Source organism: Suncus etruscus, chromosome X, assembly GCF_024139225.1.
Source record: "Suncus etruscus isolate mSunEtr1 chromosome X, mSunEtr1.pri.cur, whole genome shotgun sequence".
In the NCBI taxonomy this organism is placed as follows: Eukaryota; Metazoa; Chordata; class Mammalia; order Eulipotyphla; family Soricidae; genus Suncus; species Suncus etruscus.
The window spans coordinates 119,021,333-119,039,500 of NC_064868.1; the positions used below are offsets into that span (position 1 = coordinate 119,021,333).

Below are 18,168 nucleotides of genomic sequence, written 5' to 3' on the forward strand. Positions count from 1 at the left end.
CTTAGAGGTGCTCAGGACTGAAGAGAGGTCAGCTGAATAAAAGACAACCCTCAATGCTAGATGTGGCCCAACTGATTGGGACAGCTATCTTATTTGAACTGCTAAAGAGAAGCAGCTACTAAACAGCCACTGAGTGAGTCCTAAACTGGTTGCTACTAACCTTGTATGAGCTATAAATAAAGCGCTGCAACCCCCCAAAAGTCCTTGATCAAATCCCTCATACCCTTTTAACTGAATTTGGCTGAGGCTTCCTCTCATATCTACTCCAGCTCAGATAAATCCTGAAACATGATCCTGCAACTCTGGCTTACGTGGTGAAACCAGAAGACAGTAGTTTTTTTTCTCAGCTCCCAAAAATTCAAAATAGAGATACACAATCTGTTTAAAGGACTAGCAGGGATTATTTCCAAATGGCCGGAGACTGTTTCCAAACCTCATCATGATCTTTACATTTCCATGTATTTGTTGTCCAGTCCCTATTCATTTTCTAAGTTGCTGGGGAATACAGACGACCAATTGGTTTTGATTGTTTTGGGTTTCGTTTGGATTTGGGGCTACACTCCGTGATGTCAGGGGTTACTCCTGGTTCTGCACTCAGGAATTAATTACTCCTGGCAGTGTTCCGGGGTTCAGAAGGGATGCCAAGGAATGAACCCAAGTCAGCTGCATAACAAAGCAATTGCCCTACCCGCTATACTATTGCTTCGGCCGTAACTAATTGCTTTTAAGTTTCTTTGCTTTCCTTGTTCTACTCTTCAGTAGAGGTTCCAAAATTAAATGTATTTTTTAGTAACCGATGAATTATATCTCACTTTCAAAATAGAAATCAGAGCCAGGGTGCTAGTACAGCAGGCAGGCTACTTCTGTACTCAGCTGACCCAGGTTTGATCCTCAATCCCAGACAGTCCACCCAATCCCTACCAGAAGTGACCCCTGAGCAAAGAACCAGGAAAGTCCCAACCACCATCAGATATGGTCCCCTTTTCCTCCCCACCAAACCTAAACAAACCATGAAACAGAGGACCCAAATAAGATGAAAAGAAGCAAAGCCTCAACAGGCTTGCAAGACATATGCAGCAGCTGTGCAGCTTCAGCCTTGCTGGTGTCCTGAGACCTGCCACTCACCCCGTTAACCCTGTAATTGGAGGACTTGAGCCTCCAACTGTGAACCAGTAAACATACAAACTCAACCACCAAGCTTGGATGAACCAATTGGATTAGTGCCTGGAAACAGCATGACCAGCCTCTTCTACAGGTCTGTTGGTTTGAGGTCTGACATAACTCACTAGACTAAATCAAGGTTTGGTGGCAGCATGGCTGCTTCTAGACACTTTTGGAAGAATCCACTTCTGTACCTTTCCCACCTTCCCAAGACTCCAAGAATTTCTTGCCTTGTGCGCCATTATCCAACCCAGAAACAACATAAATCTCTGATCCTGCTTCTGTCCTCATGTCTCTTTAATATGGATCTCCTCCTCTTCCTCTTTTTTTTTTTTGGTTTTTGGGTTACACCCGGAAGTGCTCAGGAGTTACACCTGGCTCTACGCTCAGAAATTGGAGGGGACAGGTTTGGGTCACACATGACAATGCTTAGGGGACCTCAATGGTGTTAGAAATCAAACCAGGTTGGCCACAAGCAAGGCAACTACCTTAACCCCTGTTTCTCTCTTTTTTTCTTTCTTTCTTTCTTATCTTTTTTGTTGCTTGCCTCAATCTCTCCTGCATCCCTTCCTCCTTCCCCCCATTTTTGGTTTATGGGGCAGATTTCAAGTTTTGAGATGCTTTGGAAATGAAACCCACCCCACATGCAAGGTAGCTGAGTCTGTAGCTGAGTCCCAGAGTCCAAGACTGTTCTTCTATGGGCTGTGCCCATGCATTAAGAAGCTGACATCCTCCAACTGAAAGTCATCCTTTTCAGGGCATGAAAATGAAAGTGAGAACAGAACACAACCACGAAATGGAAAGCAGCCGCCACAATATTAAATTAAGAGAAAATTTGAGTCTTCCCTGGGTAGACGTCCAGAGTTTCTGCTTGCAGACTCTCTGGAAGATAGAATGACCTTCACGACTTAATGGAAGTGTGAATCATCCTTAGCAAACCATATGACCTTATATTGAATATCTAACAGAACAAGTATACTTGGTGTCAGAAAATGATGTGTGTTCCTGCTCACAATTTTCAAATAACATGTTCATTCTTCCTTTGATTTTTGTTTGACTTTTGGGGCCATACTCAGTGGTACTCAGGAGTTACTACTAGATTTGCACTCAGGAATCATTGGTAGGTTCAGGGAACTCACATAGGATGCTGAAGATTCGATGCAGGTCAGCAGCGTACAAAGGTAAGAACCTTGGCTGCTGGACTATCTCTACAACTCCATTCCTCTGAAACTTTATTTTTCAATTTTGGGGCCATAATCAGTAGTACTCAGAAACTACTTCTGGCTTAGAGCTCATGGGTCTCTCCAGACAGTTTTTGGGAGATTCTACGGTTCTGAGGATCAAACGCAAGCTTCCTACATGCAAAACCTGCTCTCAGCCTGCTCATCTATCTCGCTGGTCCCTTCCTTTGGATTAAGTGGCTTTTTGCCAGTTTTTAAAGCCTTGTGCAACTTTATTCCATTTCTACATTTAGTTCATGCAAACTGTCAAACTAGAAAATTTTCTAGTTCCGTCAGCACTAAGATACTTTTTCATATAGCAGTTAATACTGTGTTTCTCTTTCTTTGGAGGATGCTAAGACTTTAGGTCACATATGACAATGTTTGAGGGCTACTCCTGGTTCTCTGCTCTTGAATTAGTCCTTATGGTTCTTAGGGAACCATATAGTACCAGAGATCAAACTAGGGTTAAATTCATGTAAGGCAAGTAACTTAACCTCTATACTATCACACCAGACCAATTAGAAGTCTCTTGTCTAGTCTTTTTGTTTTGCTTTGTTTTTGGGGGCCACACCCAGTGATACTCAGGGGTTACTCCTGGATATTTACTCAGAAATTGCTCCTGGCTTGGGGGACCATATGGGACACCAGGGGATCGAACCGAGGTCTGACCTAGGTTAGTACATGCAAGGCAAATGCCCTACCGCTTTTGCCACAGCTCTGATCCCTCTTGTCTAGTCTTGAGGCTATTTATTAGAGTACAGGGGTCCTATCTTAGCTCTCCATACATCCCCATATAATAACTAATCCCTAATCAAATATTTTCTAAACAGATAATTCTACCTTTCTCTTCATGATATTTACTTTCACATCTGTATTTTCTTGCCGTTCTGTTTCAAAGTGATTTTCTTCATTCAACTGACAGCCTCCTTTTGAAATTTCCTGATTCAGAAACTAAAAATTATCTGTCTTTTCAAAGTTGCATTACCGAAACTAGAAAGCTACTTTATGGGTTTAGGTATTTGTCTTATAAGCGGCTGCCCCCCTATTTGTTTCCTAGCACTACATGGTCACTCAAGAACTGCCAAGGCAGTCAGAAATTGGCATAGCATGGATCCAAACATGCCCCCCACATACATACAATGCATTTCTCACCACAGGATCCAATGATACTAGTCCTGGGCATTTATTGAAAGGATATGAAAATACCAATTGGACAAATATATTTTGCTCCCCTCTAGTCATAGCATCAGCATGCATAATTATCAAAACATGGACTCATTCTGTGTGTCTCTCTCCCTCTGACTTATTTCACTCAGCATAATAGAGTCCATGTACATCCGTGTATAGGAAAATTTCATAACTTAATCTCTCTTGACAGCTGCATAATATCTTGTTGTGTATATGTACCACAGTTTCTTTTAGCCATTCATCTTTTGAAGGGCATCTTCTTGATTGTTTCCAGGGAGAGAGATAGACACAGAATAGTCTCACTCATCTATGGGTTTTAAGAAAAATTATAGGCATTATTGTAATAATACCCAGAGACAATAGAGATGAGGTTCGGAAGGACAGGCTCACAATATAAAGCTCACCACAAAGAGTGGTGAGTGCAGTTAGGGAAGTAACTACACTAACAACTAGCATGACAATGTTAATGAGTGAGAGAAGTAGAATGCCTGTCTCGAATACGGGCAGGGGTTGGGGCATTGAATATTGGCATCGAATACTGGCATTGGTGGTAGAAATGTTGCACTGGTGAAGGGGGGGTATTCTGATTATGACTAAAACCCAAATAAAATCATGCTTGTAATCATGGTGTTTAAATAAGGATTTTATATTAAAAAAAATAGGGGCCGAAGTGGTGGCACAACTGGTAGGGTGTCTGCCTAGCGCACACTAAACTAGGATGGATCATGGTTCAATTCCCCAGCATCCCATATGGCCCCCCAATCCAGGGGCAATTTCTGAGTGCAGAGCTACGAGTAACCCCTAAGCATCACTGGGTGTGCCCCCCCAAAAATATGGACTAAACTTAAGTGCTCAAGCAGTGACTGGTCAAAAATGCATTAAAAAGCAAGTTATTTGGGGGACAAAAATGGCTAGAAAATGGGGGGGCGCAATAGAACAACAGGTAGGGCACATGGCTTCACAAGCTGCTGACGCAGGTTCAATCCCCAACACCACAAGTTGTCCCCAGAGCTCTGCAACAGGAATTCCCTCAGCTCAGAGCCAGGAAGAAGCATTGAGTTCTGCCTGGTATGATCAAAATGAAGAAGGAAGGAAGGAAGGAAGGAAGGAAGGAAGGAAGGAAGGAAGGAAGGAAGGAAGGAAGGAAGGAAGGAAGGAAGGAAGGAAGGAAGGAAGGAAGGGAGGGAGGGAGGGAGGGAGGGAGGGAGGGAGGGAGGGAGGGAGGGAGGGAGGGAGGGAGGGAGGGAATCAGTGGAAGCCAAGAAAGGGAAGGGAGGGAGGGAGGGAGGGAGGGGATCAGCGGAAGCCAAGAAAGGGAAGGAAGGGAGGGAGGGAGGGAGGGAGGAAGGAGTGAGGGAGGGAGGGAGGGAAGGAGGAAGGGAAGGAAGGAGGGAGGGAGGGAGGGAGGGAGGGAGGGAGGAAGGAAGGAAGGAAGGAAGGAAGGAAGGAAGGAAGGAAGGAAGGAAGGAAGGAAGGAAGGAAGGAAGGAAGGAAGGAAGGAAGGAAGGAAGGAAGGAAGGAAGGAAGGAAGGAAGGAAGGAAGGAAGGAAGGAAAGGAAGGAAGGAAGGAAGGGAAAGAAAGAAAGAAAGAAAGAAAGAAAGAAAGAAAGAAAGAAAGAAAGAAAGAAAGAAAGAAAGAAAGAAAGAAAGAAAGAAAGAAAGAAAGAAAGAAAGAAGGAAGGAAAGAAAGAAAGAAAGAAAGAAAGAAAGAAAGAAAGAAAGAAAGAAAGAAAGAAAGAAAGAAAGAAAGAAAGAAAGAAAGAAAGAAAGAAAGAAAGAATAGCTGGAACTTGAGGTGAGTGGCTAAGTAAAATAAGGCAGAGGGAGTTACAGAATGCTTTCACTGAAATACAAAATATAAATTAATCAGCACATTGGCATCACCACTGCAGTTTGTGGTTCTCACCATCTGGAAGCTTCATGAAATAAATATATATATATTAATATATATATTAATATATTTGAAATGATTGATAACTAACTTTCTAACCTATAGGATTTTTTCTGTTACCAAACCAATTAATTTTTAAATAAGTTTATTAAAAGAAAATGCATCATAATTGACATAACATCATAATTCATTTGTTTACCAAACCAATTTAACACTATTGTACACATTATCTGATGCAACATCCAACTGTAAGCTGTTGGTGATCCACGCATTAAGCAAATAGGCTAGCTAAGCACTGCTAGGCTTTTATACCAGTGAAAACTAGTGGTTACCAGAGAAATGGGAAAGATATAGGAGGGTTGAGTAGAAGGGTCTTTTGGGGAACATAATGGCCCTAGAACTTTGGTGAAAAGATTGGTAACATTACATACATAGAGAGGAGTAAAGCTAAACCCCTGAGATTCGAACATGTTATAACCCAAGGAGAAATCAATGAGAAGGGGGAAAAGGTTAAATTTCTAAATTTATCCTGAAGTTTTACTTTTTTGTTTTTTTTGGTTTTTGGGTCACACCCTGCTGTGCTCAAGGTTACTCCTGGCTTTGCACTCATAAGTAGCTCCTGGCAGGCTCGGGGGGCCATATGGGATGACAGGACTCAAACCACCGTCCATGCTGGATTGGCTGCTTGCAAGGCAAACGCACTACCACTGCACTATCTCTCTAGCCCCCAAGTTTCACATTTTAAATTCTGTGCAGCTCTAATTCTCTCATTCATCATTTTCTGAGGAGCTCACTAAAAACTTTTGTTTTATGGTGTGTTTTTGTTGTTGTTTTTGGTTTTGGGATCACACCTGCAGCTCTCAGGGGTTACTCCTAGCTCTGCACTCAGATATCGGTCCTGGCAGGCTCAGGGGACCATATGGGATGCCACAGATTAAACCTGGATTTGTACTGGGTCGGACACATGCAAGGCAAACACCCTACCCACTGTGCTATAGCTCCAGCCCCTAAATAAAGTATCCTGTTTCTAAACAGAATACTTAGAACAATCATGTTCCAAACACTGAAATGATCTAAGTCCTTACCTTCATGGTCACTGTAATGGTGCTATTGACGTTGGCCTTATGCAACCAGCCTTGTTTTATCACACCGCCCTTCTGAGAACATAAAGAAGAAGAATCCTGAAACAGAGCAAAAAACCATGAATGCAAAAGGAGCCAAGCCACTTATCCAGACATTTAGGGGCTACAAAGGAGGTTCTGCTCCATTTTCTAATGAAAGTATAAAGTTCTCCCTCCTGGGTCAGAGAGAAAGCTCAAAGGTTTAGTACACAAACTTTGCAGGCAGGACCACCAGGTATGATCGCTGGCACTGCAGAATCCCCCTAAGCATGAAATCCCTGACCTCAGAACCATTGTTTTTCCCCCTATTTTTATTATAATTGAGGTACTATCATCACAATAGTGTCTATGCTCTTGCTATAAAGTCCCAAGCACAAATCCCACTACCAAAGTGTCTGTTTCTTTCCTCAAGAAATCTTTTGACTGAAGTGGGCATATAAAGAATTAGTGCGGGGGCCAGAGCGATGACGTAGTGGTAGGGCATTTGCCTTGCACGTGGCTGACCGCAGGCGTCCCATATGGTCCATCGAGTCAGGAGTGATTTCTGAGCACAGAGCCAGGAGAAACCCCTAAGCATCACCAGGTGTGTCCCAAAAATCAAAACAAAACAAACAAAAAACCCTGCAATTGAGCCCCGCCTTACCTCATCTTTCTCACAGTCTTCATCAATCTCAAAGACATGATTTGGAATCTTGTCTGGTCTCAGAGATTTGCTGTAAATGCAAGAGAACTGTCTTAATCATGGGAGAGAACAAACCCAAAATATCGAAGCAATATCGAAGTAGGGGTTGTTCTTGCATAATAAAGACTATACAAACCTTAAGGATGAGAATAACCTTTCTCCTTTCCAAATGCTAATTCTGCCCTGACTAAACCAACTTCTTCCTTCAACATTCACACGTACACAGAGAGCTAGCAGGAAAAATTGAACAGTGTTGAAATATTTCTGGAGGATAAAAACTGCCATAGAATGCATACCTTAGCCATAAGTGACCACAGAATATGAACTTTTCCCAGACCAAAAAGCAAAAGAGTGACTCACAGGGCTGAGCCTATGTTGTGCGTGTGGGAAGTCAGGGTTTGATCCTCAACACCCCGAATACCCTCAGTACCACCCATGGTTCACCCTGCAAATCCCCACTGAGAAGGAGCCCAGAGCAAAGCCAGAAGAAGGCCCTGAGAACCACCAGGTGTGGCCCAGTATAGAAACTAGCCAACCAATAGTGTCAATCTGTCTCTTCTGGTTGTTGTAGGCCCTTGGATCATTTTAGTGTTAGGTTGGTTTTACATTTTAGATTTTGAAGCCATATCCAGCGCTGCTCAGCAGCTATTCCCAACTCAGTCCTGTGGGTCACTCCTTGTGGTACTCAGAACACATAGGGCCAAGGATAGAACTCAGGCCGGCCTCACTGTACTCCAGTCTGTTGAGATGTATCACTCAGACATTCGATTTAAGGTTTTTGAGCTTGGGGTTGGAGCAATAGCACAGCAGTAGGATATTTGCCTTGAATACTGCTGACCCAGGGTGGACCCAGGTTCGATCCCCAGCCTCCCGTATGGTCCCCTGAGTCTATCAGAAAGCTCAGAGCCAGGAATAACTCCTGGGCACTGCTGAGTGTGGCCCAAAAACCAAAAAAAATTGGAGGACTTAGGAGGAAGTTTACCTCTGCCCAATGATGCTGAGGACCATGCCCAGAATGGTGCTCAAGAGTAAACTCCTGGGCTCGGAGAGATAGCACAGCGGCGTTTGCCTTGCAAGCAGCCGATCCAGGACCAAAGGTGGTTGGTTCGAATCCCGGTGTCCCATATGGTCCCCCGTGCCTGCCAGGAGCTATTTCTGAGCAGACAGCCAGGAGTAACCCCTAGCACCGCCGGGTGTGGCCCAAAAACCAAAAAAAAAAAAAAAAAAGAGTAAACTCCTGGCCAGGCTCAGGGACCATGTGTAGTGCTGAGGATTGGAACCATGGTCAGATCATGAAAGGACCTGACCTCCTGTCCTTTATGCATGGTCCTCAGTTTGAGATTTATTCATTTAGGTTTGGGATGCCAGGGATCAAATCCAAGTGAGTCACACACATGGATGTGCCCTAGTGACTGTACTATCACTCCAACTCTTGTCCCTAATAATTTTCTGATTCCTTTTAGAAGAAAAAAACTAAACTTATTTTGTCAAGGGATAACTACGGTCATCAAATTCAGCCAAATATCTTTTAGCTTTTTCATGGACACCACTGGGATCGAAATGCTCACTTTGTTACCCTGAATCAGATAAAGATAATTTTATGGTGTGTCTTGATACAGTCAAGCCAAAAAGTGAAGTCATACAGTTTGAAAATAATTGTAGTGAGCAAAGTTAAAGTCTATTTGATGATTCCCCAAGTACAGCACCAAGAAATTTCAAAAACAGAGTTTCAAGAGGCAAAATGTTGAATAATTCCCCTCTGGATGGTTTCCCTTGAATTTTAAACTTACCATGGCAACATTCGAAAATCTCCAGAGAAGTCTTCATACTTGTAATTGACCACATGCCAGTCGGTGCTATATGTTTTAATGCACTGTAAGAAAATAGGACTCTTTGGTGATCTAAGCAAAACACACAAAGATGAACTATGTAAAGCCTGTAAACCTCAGCTGATTCCAAAAACTGATTTGGGAAATGGTGGTTCTAGAAAGTTCCTTTAAGGATTAACTGTGCCTCCCAAAGCCAACTGATGGCAAGAAATCCCAAATTATAATTTCTTTTGAATGTACAAGTATGTAAAATAATATTACACCCCCCAAATCAACTAAGAATAGAACATATGCTACTTGTGTTTTATATCTATTATATCAATCAGACTTCTTCTCTAGAGCTGATAAGTTTTTCCATTTTTCGTTTGACCACATGTGAATGTTTTTTGATGGCCTTTGAGCTCTTACCTCTTTGACAAACAAACTTTGGGCCTTTTTTTCCCCATCATCTGGTACAGTGGATGGCACAGTTCTGCGATGACGACTTATTACTGAAATCTGGAAGACAAAGAACATTCTGACCATAAGCACTGGCTTGAATAAAGGAAACAAGGACAGAAATGTATTTTTTGCTTTATAGAAGTGCTTAGAGACTCACAGATATATCTTCCATTGGAAACATAAGCAGGTCTCTGAGAGGATCACTGTAGATCTGTGTCTTTCTTTGTGTGATGACATTTTCATAGTCCAAGGGCTCCACAATTTTGGTCTTTTCCTTTAACAATAAACGAAAATAATGTTAAAAAAATCGACTCCCAAGAGAGAAAGTTCTCTCTATGCGTTAAAGATGGGTGATTTCACAATGGAATTATGGATAAGCCCTTAAGTGAGAAATTTTCTGAGGATAAAAATTCTACATCACTACAGACACTCAAGCCTGCCCAGCTAAAGACAAGAGTTCAATAGAGCTAGCATTGCACAGATGAAAGTATGCATGCATCATTTCACCCATAATATCCCTTTAAAGATATACCTTCAAGACAGCCCTGCACATATAAGCCACAATATCTGTATGAGATAATTATTAGAACATTAGTGAGATAGAAAAAGATCAGAAACAATCAAATTTTGAGACAGGGAGACAACATTAGGGACCAGGGCAAGATTTTTGCAAACAGGAATCCCAGGTTCAATTGCAGGCACCAAATGGTCACTGAGCACCTCTAGGAAGCCACGAGAAAGCATTGAGCCATAAGTAACCCCTTTGAACACCACCAGCTATGGCCAAAAGACTAAAATTTTAAAAAATTCCAACCTAAATGTTTGTCAAGTGGATACTGCATGAACAAACTGATTCAATTCAACATGCTGTTGGGCTGGGAATGCATGGTACTTCATGTGTGAGGCCCTGAGTTTGAATCCCAGCCTCACAGAATAAAACACAAATGAGTATATTTGGAAGGCTGTCAATTTATTTTTTGCACATATGAAGGGCACACCTGGTGACAGTGAGTGCTCATTCCTGGTTCTGTGTTCAGGGAACCAGAGGCAGCGATGGGGATCACATCAGAGTTGTAAGTGCCTTAACCCATTATAAAATAAAAATTAAAAAAATAAATTCCGGGCCAGAGTGATGGCGCAGCGGTAGAGTGTTTTTGCCTTGCACACGGCTGACCCAGGACGAACCTAGGTTCGATCCCCCAGAGTCCCATATGATTCCCAAGCCAGGAGCGATTTCTGAGTGCAGAGCCAGGAGTAAGCCCTGAACATCACTAGGTGTGGCTCAAAAATTAAAAAACTAATAAAATATTTTTTTAAATTCCACGAGTTCGTTGAGACTGCCTCAAGCACCATATTTCTAGCCCTTTAGTCCGAAGGGTCTGAAGTAGGGCAGTAGTGAAGAAATAATACACAATAGTCAGAAAATATATTCATTGGAGTCAGCTCGCTTTATTCCTCACGGCCTTTCTCTACCATGTGTTGCCTATGCACCATGTGATTTCTCTCCCCAATTCTCCCTGGCCTCTGCTGCCTAAGCCATGTGCTTTCCTTTCTTCTCCAGAACCCCACCCACCAGGGTGGGGGAAGGCACAGTAATCCTGGTGGGCTTTTACATACCAAAAGTAGAGGTTAGGGAAACAGAACATTGGGGGAAGGGTTACAATCCATGTACTCTCTCTATGGTCCTAATGATGATTAATGTTTACTGAATATCAACAAATATTTATTAATACTAAACAGTACTGGTTATAAGGTGAAGAAGGCATCTGTGTTCATATACCCACTATGTACTAGGTATACTGTCCAAGTAATAAGTTCTGGGATGATGGGGAAAGCATAGTACCAAAGGTACAGGAACCAGTGGACAGGGGGTTGAAGGGTGAAAATCTGGGTAGCAGAGACAATGGACCCCTGCTGGCACTTGGTAGGTCTGGTCAAAGGCTAAGACTACAAAAAGCAGAGTAATTGCATTTGAAAAATCAGGGCCATCGTCTATTAATAATTAATAATAACCTTTCTTGAACCCTTTTTATATGACAGGCAGAATGCTAAGTGCATTCTCTATATCTGTCATGTTCACAGTCCTAACAACCATATAATGGTAGACGGTCTTTATCCCTATTTCACAAATGAGGAAACCTCATACTAAACTCATGTAAGTGACTTGTCAGCCTTTAGAGCTGGAGTCCCAGCTATACATACAAAGGCTCTTTCTCTCTACCTGCTGCAGCCACTCCTCCCCTCAGAAAGAAGGGAACATGCTAACATATAAATTACTGAATTTGAAATTGGAACTCATCACTGACCATCCTACCATTTTCTTCTCCAGCATCAGGGATCAAACACAGGGTCTCACACATACAAATCAATTATTCTACCACTAACTCATAAGCTTGGTCTTTTCCTATCATCTTTCCCATGACTGAATTTACCACAACCTAGTGAAGTACCTGGCCTACCATCTATTTGACCTGACTGCTTGTTTGAGAGTTGGGGTTTTCCTTGGTACTATTTTCAGTGAGTAAAACACTACCTGAAACATGGTAAGCATTTCTTTTTTGGGGCCACACCTGGTGACACTCAGGGGTTACTCCTGGCTATGCGCTCAGAAATCACTCCTGGCTTGGGGGACCATATGGGATGCCAGGGATCGAACCCAGGTCCATCCTGGGTCAGTCATGTGCAAGGCAAACACCCTATTGCTGTGCTATTGCTCCGGCCCCTCATGGTAAGCATTTAAAGAAGACCACAGTTTAAAGAATATCACATTTAAAGAATAATCACAGTTCAGTATGTTTTCCTAACCTAAGGTGATTACGTATCCATGATTTCAGTCCTAGTTTACTGAAATCCAAGCCATTTATTTTTCTTTTTATTCTTTTATTTTGGGGTGATTTCTTTGGGCTATGACCAGCAATGCTCAGGGGTTATTACCAGTTCTGCACTCAGGAATCATTCCTGGTGGGCTCAAGCTACCATATGCAACACCAGCAATCAAACCCAAGTCAGTGTCCCCGCTGGCACCATTAAATTATTTAGTTACAACATTATTTTAAAGGATAAATTAAATTGTTTTATTTAAAACATTATTTTAAATAACAGGAATGATAAATTTAAAATAAAATTGGAAAATCATTTGGAATGCAGGGGAGAGAGCTGGCTCAAAGATATGAATGTACAGGCCTTGTCTTTTTGAAGCTCTGACCTTGAGTCATGGTGTTGAATGTCCTCCCAGGTACCGCTAAATTTAGTCGTAGTGTCCCTCTGCCCTAGCACCACCAGGTGTGGTTCTGATGTCCCCCAGCACCCCCCACTGGACCAGAGCACCAGACTATCAGGCAGTGTAGAACTGGAAGTGGCTCTCAAGCCCCCAAGCAATGCCTGGGAGGTACCCCAATGTTTCTCATAATAGACACCTAGGATGACTCAGCAACAAAAGCGCCTACCTTCAATCATGAGCCACAAATTCAATCCCCAGTGCCACCCACATGCCCTGAGTGTGGTCCTTGTGGCTCTTTGATATCTGGACCTTTCTAGCAAGGCCTAAGATCCTGTGGTCTCCAGCCCACAGCCAACCGAGCACCCCAACTAAAATGAGCCACCCCTGGGACTCACCCAACTAAAGTCGTGCCAATGATACAACCAAGAATGTGAACAGCATGTGCCAACCCAAGCATGGCAATGACAACAAAGGGAAAAGAAGGAACCATTTTTTCTTAAGAAGAGGTATATAAAGAGTGTTGGGAGGTTGGAACAAAAAACTAAAGCATATGCAAGCCTCAACTTTGACCACTAGCACCCAAGAACCCTCAGTAGTAATTCCTGATCATGAGTGGCCTCCAACCCCTAAAATTAACAACATAATAAATAAATATTAAACACCAAAGAAAACCTCAAGATAGAGAAAAGCAGGACCAGAGAGATAGTCTAGTAGTGGGTCAAGTATTTGCCTTGAACGAGATAGGCCTGGACTGAATGCCCAGCATCGGGCATGTTCCTCCAAGTACTACCAGGAATTATCCTTAACCACAGAGTTAGGAGTAAGCCCTGAACATAGCTGGGTATGATCTCCAAAGCAAAATAAAAACTGAAAAGATATATAAAACTGTATCACAGTGGAATAGGAGGGTTCTGGTACTATTTGTGTAGATAGTATCTGATAATATCTGAGACTATCCCCAATGTGTTTTATTCAGAGTACACTGACATGGATTACATGTGTGGGTCACAACAGGACACAGCTATAATCAGTTCCACATCTGAAGAGCATCTCAGAGTTTCAGAAGAATTAGCGTAAAGGACTCTAACCACCAAAAATCAGTGTTCCACAACATCTAAGAAGACAGTGTGCAGAATTCTCAAGAAATTTAAAAAAAACAATGAGAGATAGTACTGGAGTTATAGGCCTATATGTAGTTGACCCTGGTTTGATTCACAGCACTGATGACCCTCCAGCAACAGGAGCAACCCTGTATTTAACAGAGTTAAAAGTAGGCCCCTGAGTACCACCAGTTGTGGCTAATTCCCCCCCAAAGACATTAGAACTACCAGGAATGGGAGATAACACAGAAGTTAGAGACAAATCCTGATTTGATCCTGAGTGACAAATTATGTGCCCCTTTCCCCAGGCACCCCTCAATGTATCCCTGGAAAACCCTCAAGCCCTACCGGGCCCTCCCAGTTCCATCTCCTCCATAATTTTTGCATTATTTAGAGAATAATTTATTCGTTTCTGTAATCAAATCCACATAGATAAGACCTTACATGTTTAATACAGTGCATTAACCCCTCTACAAATGGGAAAAATGATACTCAATGTTTCTAGACCAATATGGCTGTTATTTTCTGTAGAATGCCAACCCAACATAGTACAACTGGGATACTTTTTCCAAGGTTGATGGTACAGCTAGTTTCCCAAAAATTCAAATTATTATATATATGTATATATATTTATTTATATAATAAGACCAATAGCAGTAAGTTATGCATCACTAGCAGCAATTTCTCCTCTGTATTTTGCATAGAAGCACCAGCCCATGAGAACTCTATCATCTTCTCAGATGAAGGTAGACAGCTTCCACCTGCCCCTCTATACTTCTGGCAAACTTGTACTAGTACAAAATAATTGGAAATAGAAAAAGATTAGTCCTTTTTAAAGTATATGAATAAATAATGATTAAAAAGCAAAAGAAGAAATTCCTATTTGGGGAAACCATGTTTTCGACAGGAAAAAAATTGTTCCCTCCATCCTATATTTACCATGTTTTCACATGGGACAGTGAAGGAAACTGACTGGATTGGCCACTTGGAACCTGTTAGGAATGTCTCAGAGAAAGTAAGTGAACAAAAGCCCCATCTAAGAAGGCAATCCTGGCTAAGTGAAAGTAATGTCAGTCTCGCGTTTTGCTGCCAACTCTCCACCCAATCCAGATTGCAAAAACAGCACTCAAGTTTCACTGTGTAACCTGTTGAATTAGCATCTGTTCATCTCTCAGTACAATAATTTCACAACCACCTGTTTCAAGTTAGAAAATGAAAACCTTGTTTTCAGCTTTTTCACCGAGTTGTCCAGTTCAGATGGCAAAGTGCATGCCAAAATGAATCACTTCTCTGGCAGGAGAAAGAAATAGTACAGGGGTTAAGTCATTTGCCTTGCATACAGCCAACCTGGGTTCAATTCCCAGTACCACATATGGATCCCCAAAAACCACCAGGAGTGATGCCTGTGTGTAGAGCCAGGAGTAATCCCTAAGCACCACTGAGTGCAAAGCCAGGAGTAATCCTTGAGCACCACTGAGTGTGGTCCAACTCTCCCCTCCTATCAAAATCATTTGTTTTTGTTTTGGGATCACACCTGGCAATAGTCCTGGCTTACTCCTAGCCATGTGCTCAGAGGTCACTCCTGGCAATCTCAAGGACCATATGAGATGCCATGGATCAAAACCAGGTTGGTCAGATACAAGGCAAATGCCCTATCCACTATTCAATTGTTCTGGCCCCTCAAAACCACTTCTTTGAAAGGACAAAAGTAAGAGAAGTTATTTCTGGATCCCACAAATCTAGTTAATCTCTAGAGGGATGTTAAGGGGCCAAGTATGAGCCTCCCTTCCATACCTACCCCTCTCCCAACAAAAGGCAAACAGGAAGTGGAAGAGAGAGGCAGTAGGAGGAATCAGCCCCAAAGAACACACCCTCCATTTCCCCTCCAGGAGATTGTGGGAACTTAGTGGGCATTTATGTACAAGGAAAACCTTTGACTTTCTTTCCAATGATCATAAATTAATGGGAGCTCTACCCTCAGTCTTGAGCATAGTCCCAAGTGAACTTTTCTGTTCAGGGTTATCATCTTATTAAATTTGCAGGATGGCCCTACAGTAATTTCTGTCACACAAAACAAAGGGCTTTCAGCTCAGAGTTTTCATGATCTATATTGCCTGTTTGTCCACTTCTTGGTCAAAAATGGTGCTTTTTTTTCTAACAAGAAATTTGGTTTAAATAAATAGTACTTTAGCATCCTTCAAGTAATAGCAATGCTTCCGAATAGCTTGGTAGCAGGGTTAAGTAAAAGAAAAATAGGCTTTTACATAGTCTGAAAAGAACCAAGCATTTGTTTCACTCTTCCTGAGAAGTGACAGGAAAACCATAGGCCTAAATTTGGAGCCGACTTTGTTTCACTTAAAAAAAACTGTTTTGCTTTTGAAAAGTTCTCATTCATGGATGCCTACAGTTTCTTGAAATAACTTGCTAATAATATCAGCCTTTTGGTGCTTGGTCACTGGAAGAGCGCTTAGTTCTTGGCTTTGTTTTTTTCTGGGACACACCCACACCATTTAGTGTCAGAGATTATACATGGGCCTCCCATGTACTAAGCATGTGCTCAGGCAATTGGCAATTTTTGGCCCTCAGTCAGCAGTCTTAACAAAATACTTTCTGGAGCCAAAGAGAAAGTATAAGAGAGATAAGGCACTTGCCTTATATCAGGGGTCTCAAACTCATGGCCCATGGGCCGTTTGTGGCCCTCCATACAGTATTTTGTGGCCTGCGGCTGGCCTTCAAATATCACAGTATTCGCGATTATTCGCTTACCGAATAATCGCAATAAAAATCGCATTAGTAAGAAAAAAATCGCATTAAACATTCACATACCCTGAGCAGTTCCGTTCGGGGTATGCGAATGTTTAATGAGATTTTTTGCGATTTTTTTCTTACTAATGCGATTTTTATTGCGAATATTTGGTAAGCGAAATCCCTTATGCGGCCCTGCCTCACCCCGACTTTGCCTCCTGTGGCCCCCAGGTAAATTGAGTTTGAGACCCCTGCCTTATATAGATGCAGCTGACCTCAGTTCCATCACTGACACCATGTATAGTTTCTCAAGCACCAAAGAAACCACTTTTGAGCAAAAGGCCAGGAATAGTCCCTGAGCAAGTCTGGGGGATGGCCCCCAAATAAAACAAAAACAAAATACTTTCTTATCAAAGGATGAGACTCAATGACAGAGCATATGCCTTGTATATTAAGGCACTGGTTCAGTTCCCAGCATCAATACCATCACCAACAAAAGACAAGTTATTACCTGTTTCTCACCAAAACCTGTCAAGTGGGTAAATGATGGCATTCAAGTTTACACAAAAAGGACGCAAGAAGTTTCAGTTCACTTGTCTACACTTGGTAACCAAACAGATAAAACCCAGCTCTTCCAACTCCTGATACTTATTTTCTTAGCTGTATTTTCCAAGTATGGCTCATTCACAATCTTCCTGGTTTCCCCCACCCCTGCCATTTGTACTACTGTCTACTATTTCCTCTTTTTCGTCCAATCTTATTTATTCCTCACTTAAATACATTCATAGAAATGTCAGTCAACTTTCATCTCTATCATGGGAAACTAATCAGTGGTTCCCGTATCTGTAGTTTCATCAAATTAAAATGTCAATCTTTGTAGCTCAGTTTTGGACACTCACAGGCTTAGATTACTAAGGATGTAAGCTAAATGAAATGCCCAAGTAGTGAGTTCAAACACTGTGAAGAAATGCAGGATTCCACAATTGGGGTAACCTTTCGCTTTCTAGCATGGAAAAGACTGAAAGAGCAAGCTTGTCAGCAGATTTAATGAGAGTCTGCTGAGAGATTCAAAGAGAAGAACTAGTGAAATCTAACTGAAAGTCGCTGACATCCAAAACTTATATTTGAGATCAGAGAGATAGCTCAGAGAAGGCTGAGCATGTTTTTTCATATGGAAGCCCTGAATCTGATCCCCTGTACTGCATAGACACTCCCTCAAACCACCACTCAATATGGCCCCAAAACAAAAATAAAATAAATTTTATCACTTTGATCCCTATATTGTTATTTTACAAGATAACATGTCTCATCAACTTAATATAAATTACTATCTTAAATACATAAATATATGAGTCAGAGAAATAATATAGTGGTTAAGGTGTTTGCCTTTCATGCAGCTGACCCTGATTTGATCCTCAGCACCACACCACATATGGTCTCCCAAGCACATCTGGGAGTGATCACTGGGCACAGAGACAGTACTAAAACATGAGCACCAGTGAGTATGTCTCCAAAACCTAAATATATACATAAATATAAAGCCATGTATACCTTAAAATACATAGCA

At 41.9% G+C, this 18,168-nt stretch overlaps 1 protein-coding gene across 1 annotated transcript in view; it reads right to left on the reverse strand.

The window, feature by feature from the left end:
• DOCK11 (dedicator of cytokinesis 11) overlaps window positions 1-18,168 on the reverse strand; it is a 238,753-nt gene that overhangs the window by 150,419 nt on the left and 70,166 nt on the right. The window contains exons 2-6 of the mRNA XM_049767019.1: window positions 9,694-9,810; window positions 9,504-9,593; window positions 9,057-9,139; window positions 7,228-7,297; window positions 6,549-6,644 (exon numbers count right to left, since the gene is read on the reverse strand). Of these exons, the coding sequence (XP_049622976.1) occupies window positions 6,549-6,644; window positions 7,228-7,297; window positions 9,057-9,139; window positions 9,504-9,593; window positions 9,694-9,810 (456 nt within the window). The remainder of the gene's footprint in view (window positions 1-6,548; window positions 6,645-7,227; window positions 7,298-9,056; window positions 9,140-9,503; window positions 9,594-9,693; window positions 9,811-18,168) is intronic.